This window comes from Hibiscus syriacus, unplaced genomic scaffold (genome assembly GCF_006381635.1).
Source record: "Hibiscus syriacus cultivar Baekdansim isolate YM2019G1 unplaced genomic scaffold, ASM638163v2 tig00110206_pilon, whole genome shotgun sequence".
NCBI lineage: Eukaryota > Viridiplantae > Streptophyta > Magnoliopsida > Malvales > Malvaceae > Hibiscus > Hibiscus syriacus.
This window is the reverse complement of record NW_024062627.1, coordinates 465940-474876: the sequence shown is the minus strand read 5'-3', so window position 1 is coordinate 474876 and position 8937 is coordinate 465940. Positions and strand designations below refer to the sequence as shown.

The 8937-nt window shown below is 32.3% G+C and overlaps 1 protein-coding gene across 1 annotated transcript; it reads left to right on the top strand.

Moving 5' to 3' along the window:
- The first annotated feature begins 5912 nt into the window (after nucleotides 1-5912).
- Nucleotides 5913-6679, top strand: LOC120219369 (E3 ubiquitin-protein ligase RHA2B-like). Its single transcript, XM_039216183.1, has one exon. It carries the CDS (start codon nucleotides 6003-6005, stop codon nucleotides 6498-6500), a length of 498 nt encoding a protein of 165 aa, XP_039072114.1. The 5' UTR covers nucleotides 5913-6002; the 3' UTR covers nucleotides 6501-6679.
- The last annotated feature ends 2258 nt before the right edge of the window (nucleotides 6680-8937 follow it).

The following is an 8937-nucleotide window of genomic DNA, read 5'->3' as shown; positions in this document are numbered from 1 at the left end:
CAATGAAACAATCTCGCGTAGAGCGGCAACCTCATCACGTAAAGTAGATACCTCACAACATAGCGCACCAATTTCATTGCGTAAAAAATCCACCTCACCACGTAAAGATCGAACCTCATCACGCCATGCACCATTATCTTTACGTAAAGTACCGACCTCATGACGCAAAGCACCGACCTCATCACGTAATTACCCTAACGCATCCCGTGGAGGTGGAGAACAGGGAGATAAATGTCGTGGCCTATCATGAGATGATGGTGGAGAAGAGGCTCGATGATGTGATGGAATAGGTTATGGTAGAGGTGGAGAAGAGGCTCAATCAGGTGATGGCTCCGGGTGTCGAGCTGTAGAATTGGCCCGATCAGGTGATGGCTCTCGAAGTAGGGGATGCTCATCATTCGTCCCATCAAAAAACATCTTACTAGCTTGCCACCAATCAGTGGCAAGCTCAGCCTCTGTGGGTGTCAGCCTCTGTAATGGATAGTTGGCCTCCTAACAATATAAAAACTCAAATAAAGTTAAACTTGTACTAGTAATAACTTGTTTATGTATGGTATTATTTGTGTGTTAACTTACATCATTCATCGTCGTATATGGGAGTAACTATTCCCAATCCAACATGCGGATCCTCTTCCAGGTAATAGCCCTAGGAATATCATTTGATTTTTTTATCGCATATGTCCGCATACTGGGGAAAGCCTCAAATATCCAAATCTACAAACAATATAATACACAAACATTAGTAATTGTTAAATAATTAATTATAATTTTGGAAACATTATATAGAAATTCTTACCTTAAAGGCCCAAGTAAAGCCTGTCAAAGTGTATTTAGAACCATCGCCCCGTAAACTTTTTCGGTCCTCAAAGGCATACGACAACTTCTTCCAGGTAGTTTTCCATAGATATGGACCCTACGAAAATAGGTTCCATGCATTTAGGTCCTCTACCAATAATATTAGGTCCTCGGAGATAGGTTGTCTGCCCTCTTTACCTAAAAATCCGGCATGCAAAAGTAATAAATGAAATACTCGGACAACATCAAGGTCATCCATCCGAGTAAAACCATATTTATCAAATAATCTCTTCAAGTCGTTGACGTGTAAACTCGGCTTCAAGTTTGCCAGCTCAGGAAAAACCCGAGATAACCATGATGGGCGGGTGATATGACTAGTGTACCGACCTACATCATCGTGTCCGAAGCGTAGACCAGTGATTAAGCAAAACTCCTCCCGCCCAAAACAAGTATGTGCCGGAGGAAAATGAAACCATATCTCCTCATCACCACGTTGTATGCGCTCGGGTTAATCGTTAGTCATGGTCTGAAGAAACAAATGTGTCAACATAGCATCTCCACCCGTATGTTGCACTTTCAGCCATGGCCCGAAGCAAGTATCCTCAAACAATTTTCTTTGTAGAGGTGTAAGCGTCGACGCAATTTTAGTGGCTAGGCTTAATTTATTCCTTAAGATCAATGCAGCCGAAAAAAATTTCTACAAAAACAATAAACATACAGTTAGATATACCAAAAACTCCTTATTATACACTATAAACAGACATGATATTAAATAGTGAAAACAAAGCCAAATATGTTTCAAACTAGAACGGTATTCACCCAAGTCATTATTCCATCATAGTTCACAAAATGCATCAGATAACATTCCAGAAGTAAGCACTTATATAAACATTTAAAAGGACATCATATAGGTTTAGTGCAGGTTCAAAGGCAACATAAAGAGTAGTAGTTTATTCTTGAAACTTAAATTAGCAACACTGTGAAGTTAGTATTTGTCTTTAATTTTTGGTTGAAGTAATGCAATTCATTCAAGTTTCAATTTACAGAATAAGAGAAGTTTCTGAAACTTAAATTCGCAATGCGAAAATGAAAATCGCAACGCGAAACTAAAATCGCGTTACGATTTAGGGTTTCTTCAACAAAAAGACAAAACAAAAATAAATACTAACTTCACAGGGTTAAAGACTAAACAGTTTAACAGTATTGGCAGCAACCGAATGAATTTACTAAGCAATCTTAGTGAAATGGTTAATCTCTATATATTGAAATTACCAGTAAATTTATCATCAATATAAGAAAAATCTAATAATAATACAAAAATTTCAAAATAAAAATAAGAGATTAAAAAAACTAACCCTCGGTGGTTGATTTTCCATTTCTGACCGTGAATGGTTGTGAGGGTTGCTGTGAGAGATAGAGATAGACGGATTTCGTTGGAGATGGGGACGAATGTCGCCGTAGAGAGTGAGAGATGAAGATGAGACTGAGTTGTGATTTAGGGTTTTAGGTTAGAGATGATTTGTGATAATACTGTTTATATTTGTGTTGCGAAATTAATATTGTGTTTCGCGTAAAAACATTTGACTTTCGTGTTGCGAATTTGACTATCGCGTTGCGAATTTGACTTCTGTGTTGCGATTTACAAATTAGCATTACGAATTTGACTTTTTGTGTTGCGAATTTGACTATCGCGTTGCGAATTTGACTTTCGCGTTGCGAATTTGGCTTATGTGTTGCGATTTACAAATTCGCGTTGCGAATTTGGAAAATCGCAATGTGATTTACATATTCGCGTTGCGAAATTGGAAACTATTCGCGTTGCGAATTTGTTGGTCATTTTGGCAAATCCAAAAAAAGTTGGTTAAATTCGTATATTATAAAGCATTTTTGGTCACTGAGATTATTTTCTCTTAATAAAACGAGGTCGGCTTAACCTTAAAAATTGTCGGATTAGTACAAAATTAATTGAATTTATATGGTCACCGGCACGTAATTAACCCGATTACTTTTCAATCATCCATGCATGTATACAAACAAATTTGACAGTTGAAAAAAATATATATACTAACAGATAATATATATATTTTATAAATATAATTGTTTAAGTTTAATTTTTTAAAATTATTTTTATCATTTAAATCATTCAATGAGTTCATATTAAACATTTTTAAATTAATAATAGCATATTATTTCTTATCGACAAAATAATGATGATATGTAATTAAGTTAATCGTCTAATTATAATATAGATTGTTGATAAATTTTATTAAAATGCTCTAATAAAGAAAAAAGGTTGGAAGTCCACATTTCGGCCGAAGGTTTAGCAATAGCCAACATTCATATTAAAGTATAACAATAATTAGTCGTAAGAATGAGGTCTAAAACTCTGCTTAATCTTTAGCATTATGTGCGCTGTTGTCTAAAGTGTGAACACACATGAACCTTAATTAATGTTGATGAATATAATATAAAGTGGGATTATATATTAATGAAATTATATATATATATGGAATTAGTTGAACAAAAGATAACCATGTCTATGGGTAGTGGTGCAATGCATGTGCTTTTGGTCTCCCACTTATGGGTTGGGGGGGGGGGTCACACTCCCACCTACAAACATCTCTACGCCTTCCCTTTAGCTTCTTTTAGGATCACATTTATATAAAGCTCTCTATTCTTTTAAGTTATATAATGCAACCAACTAATTATAAAAATACAATATGTATTTACTCCCTTTTTTTTCTTTATTCCCCCGTTGGTGCCAAAATTAGGGCTAAAGGAAGCCATGCCACATATATACACTATTATATGTATGTGGTAAATGGATGAATTAGATTCGGATTACTCTTAATGTCACTTTTATCGTACAATTAATATATTCTTACAATGTGATATAATCAAAATTTAAATCTTGAGTTCAAACCGTTACGTTTGCAAGATGTGTGCTTTGTTAATATCTAAGAAATATTCTAAATGAATACTACCTTATAATCACTTCAAACTATTCAAAATAATAATAATAATAATGCATACAACAAAGCTTGTAAAAAGGTATATAATATAAAAAAAGTCATCAAATGACCTCAGTGGTTAAATAAAATGTTTTTTTCGAGGTCCTAGATAAACAATTACATCTATAAGTATATATGTTATCAATCGGTTAAAGAATGATTTCAAATCAATGTTATCTTATAGTCATTATAGATTATTAAAAAAATGTTTGGAATATGTAGACACCTATTTTCGTCCGGGATATATATTATAGTATATATATTGAATTATATAATATATTATTATTATTATAGTATTATATTATATATTATAGTAAATATATTTATTATATTATATATTAATATATATTTATTATATATAATATTATATTATTATTATTCGATTTTATCTTTAGGTCAAAGGAGTTCAAAAATCCAAAGTTCAGGTCCAACAACGAAGCTCAACCGAGCCTGCAAGCCTGACCCAACAAGTAAACTTGGTGGGAGCCCAAAAAAGGAAGCTCAATAGTTTGGCCTAGTAGATTAGGGTTTTGATGTTTTAGTAAGGGCGTCGTATCAACCAGGGTCGTTGGATCAGACTTTTTGATCCAACGGCTGAAAACACATTAGGTCACCAGGCCTCCACGCGACAGCAAGGTTACCAACTGATCGAGATAGTCGACACCCGAAATTGGAAAATCGCAAAAATCATAACAACTCGCTTGAACTCAAAACGGAACGAAGTTGATCGGATTTCCAGCGAAAGAATTGAACTGGAAATCCTGTCCTTTTCGGGACTATGACGATCTAATTCAAGGCTATTAAAAACCTCCGACGAAGGTAAGCAAGAGAAAGAAACACAAGCAATCAAAAACAAAAGAAAGCACCGACACAGCAAAAAACGAAACAAATCAAGCAAAAAGCATTCAAATATCTAGAAAAAATAACCAAAAAAATCAAGGTTAGCATCAATTTAGGCTCAGAAGGAGAACGGTCGTCGGGAAAGCGAAAAGACTTCATCGAAAAAAGGTAACCCGAATTTTTTTCTTCAGATCTACGTCGATTAAGGCATGTTCTTGGTATTTGGGGGCTATATTCGGCTTTGGGGCGTTGAGGGAAAACTTTTGGTTAAATTTGGGTTTTTTTCAACCACCAAGGTGGCGGTCGGAGCGACGGTCTGGGCGGCAGGCGTAGACGGCTAGTGGTCGACTATGGGTCAGTTGGGAAGAGAGTCGAGAGGATTTTGTTTTGGGGGTTTAATATTTTGAGAAGTGGTTGAAATGAATGGTTTTTTGGATTTTAGGGAAATTTATAGGGGACCTTTGTGTAATTACTAAATAGTTAAATTATTTACTCGATCCTTGAAGTTTTGATGCGTAATTCATTTTGGTCACTTGTTGTAATTTTACCCTTAAATTTTGAATTAATTCAATTTAATCCCTATTTATATTTTCATATTTTGCAAATCCACCCTTAACCTTTTTTTTCTTTCTTTCTTGCAACATACTTTTAGAATCAATTTGACCCATAAATTTCACTTTAATCCTCTATAATATATATATATTATTTTTATTTTATTATTTACTATATTATTATTATTATTATATATTTTTTAATTTAACATTTTTCTTGTTTAACATTAATTTCATATTTTTAGGTTATTATAAATTTGTCAAAGGTAAGTAATTTGGATCAAACTTTTAAATTTTAATTTAACTTTTAATTTTCACAATTAAGATAATCGGAAAATCAAATTGGTACCGAAAGAGCAGTACATGGATGTTAATCATTCCCTGACTGTAATCGACTCACGAATCCGATAAATTTCAGGTAAGTTGTAGATTAGATAAGTTATGATATCCGATCAACCAAATTAAAATGATCGGTGGTGACTCCTCACACCAAATTAAGTCAGAGCCTGATTCCAGAACCACTCGAAAGACGGTTACTATAAAATAAAATAAAATAAAAAAGAAAGAAAAATATTTATACAAAGGGGAGCCCACCACACATGGGTTTAATCTCTCATTCTTTAGCCTTTCCTCTCCACTTCTTTTCCAACGTCATCTCTTTCTTTCTTCTTCCTTATTGTAGTATATAAAGTCTCATCTTTTCCATTCTTTTTACTCAACCTTTTTCAATCTATACACACACATATATATTCTCTAAAATTTAACTTCCCATCAAAAACCCTAATTTTCTTTTGAAGTTAAAAGGATGGGATTACAAAGCCAGCTAAACGACGTGTCCTCAGATTCGATCCCGCTTCTCCTCGTAGCCATAATCGCCAAGTGCGTCGGCTATATCCGAAGTCTCCTCTCGAGTTTCCTCCATGCGATTGGCCTTTTCCCTTGCCCGGACCAGCCCACCACCAGCACCATCGACGATGTCGGACTCCTGGGTTCCGGCCTCGCCACCCTCATGGTACTCGCCGAGCAGCTCAACCTAAACAAGACTTTCTCCTACAAATACCGCGGGGGAGGAAAGGGGTCCGATTGTATCGTGTGCTTGTGCGGGCTGAGAGACGGGGAACAGGTGAGAAAACTCGATTGCTGCCGCCACGTGTTCCATAAGGATTGCTTTGACGGTTGGCTGGATCATCTCAATTTCAATTGCCCGCTCTGTAGATCCCCTCTCAAAACCGATCATCATCGCGTCGGTTGCACGCGTAAGCGCGTCGGGCAAGATTTGCTCGCCTGGTTTACTTCAGCCTGATTGATTGGATTCCGACCAAGATTTTAGCGATTGGGAATTCTAGAGACTTACGTATCCCCCCCCCCACTTGGAGTCCGATTGATCTCTATTTCAACTATTGTTTTGAGAGGGTTGTTTGGCAACTTTCTTTTCTTATAACTATTTTTAATTTTATTTCCAACCCCCCCCCCCTTCATCTTGGGTTTTTTCTTTTGTACAATAAGAAAATAGTTATCTTTGTGTACAAATCAGTGACAGAGAAGGTGAGCTATTTTTATTTACATCAAGTACTAAATGTAAAATTATTTTTTATTATCTTACATAAACTTTATTTATATATTTTTTATAATTATTTTTTTTTTAAAATTGCTTTAGAAATCATTATAAATCGAGATAAAATAAAATAAAAACAAACGAATATATGATTGGTCATGTCTCTACAAATTGTGAGCATCAATCATTTGAAATAAATAACGTAAGTTATATGATAAGAAATATGAAATAATACCTATTCAAAAATTAATTATCATAATAGTATTTAAAGAAATGATATAGCTTTTGGTTATATAAGATAACAATATTTTTAGTTGGATGAATCTTTATTTTGCGTAGTAAACTTTAAGCCCTAAAAATAATAAATTTGCATCTCTTTATTTAGTCAATCATAATTGAGAAGTCTTGACACTTCTTTCATTAAAAATTTCTAAAATTAAGAGATAATTTTCTAATCGTACTTTTTAATTTAAAATTTAATTTTTTTAGAGCATACGTTTCCCACGTAATTTTGAAAGAAAAATAAGAAATGGACATCTGGAAGGTATGTTCTTTTAGTATTTACAATTTTTTATTGTTTTAATTATATAATATTAATATATTTTATCATAAAAATAAGTACAAATTATATTATTGTCTACTTAACTATTAGCTCTTTTTAGTTTAATAATAGATATTTTTAATTTTGTCAATCATCTAACTATTTAATTGTTGTCAATCAAATAACTAGATGTTAACAATTGATGATAATGTTGAGCATAGTTAAAAATAGCATAATTATACACTTAGGGTGCGTTTGGTTCACGGAATGTAAGATTACCAGTGGGAATAAAAGATTATCAGGGAATAGGATTGCTGGGAATGTTGTATTTTGTGTTTGGTTGGTTTAGTAGGAATGTAAGATTACCGTGTTTGGTTAAATGAATAAAAGATTATTAGAATGTATATTTAACCAAATTGTCCTTATTATATATTTGTATAATATTACAAGTTGTAAAAAAATTATATATTTTCTTTAAAAAATTAAATTCATAATATTTATATAAATTTTTTACAAAATTAAGAATATAAAAAAGTTTTAATGAAAGGGTAAAATTTTATTCAACCCCTGAACTTTATATAAAATTTTAATTATAGACTTTTTTTTTGTAAATCTAAAATAATTTAAGGATAAATTTGTAATTTAACATTCGTAGAATTTTTATTATTCAATGACAGAAGAATGATATTTTTGAAAAAAAATAAAAATTTAAAGGCATTTTAGTCCAAAACGTCGGTAATGTTACAATACCTAAGGGAAGAGAGGTAATGACATTCCCGGTAATATACCCCCAAAAATCCACTATTGATAATAAAATATTACCGGGAATGACATTCCCGGTCAAACCAAACGGGAGAATGTGGATTCCATTCCCGGGGGAATCCCACATTCCCCCATCCAAACGCCCCCTTAATCTTTAATATTTACATATTATATCAATTTGATCATAATTTAAATTTAATTTAATAAATTAATAATTCAATTAAGATGTGACATGTGTCAACACATAACCATAACACGTGTCGTTAACAACACATGTTGTTAGTAACACGTGTCACTATTTGATTTAATTAATTAAATAAATTTTCTATTCAATTAAATAGTGACATGCATCATCGATATGATTGAAGGAAAACAAGTTACAAATGAAAGGTAATAGAAGGGATTTTGGCAGGCTCAAACTTAAGTCCCAAGAAAGGAGGACGTACGCCTTCCCCATTGAGCAGCCCTCACAATTTACATTAAAGAAATACACAAATAATATACATACTAATACGGAAATGAGGATTCAAAATTGGTCAAATTTTTTTTTGAAAGCACTAAAGGATCGAAGAAAATCTTATATTTGTATGGTAGTTGGATAGATTTCATATATATATATATATATATATATTAGTTTATACAAAATCAAAAGAAAAAATTAAATTTAAGATTTCTACCGTTTTTAAAGTAGATTTAACATTTCTATTTTTCACATTTATAATTCATTAATTATATATATAATCTTAAATTTAATTTTTTAATATAATTAATAATTTTATATTTTATTAAAAAAATATATACACAAAATATAAATAACTTATATATTTAAATATATAAATATATTTTTATTTATACATTTTTACACTTAGAGATGACAATTTA

Coding starts and splice junctions, on each gene's coding strand:
- LOC120219369 (XM_039216183.1), top strand. CDS start 6,003: ATGGGATTACAAAGCCAGCTAAACGACGTGTCCTCAGATTCGATCCCG.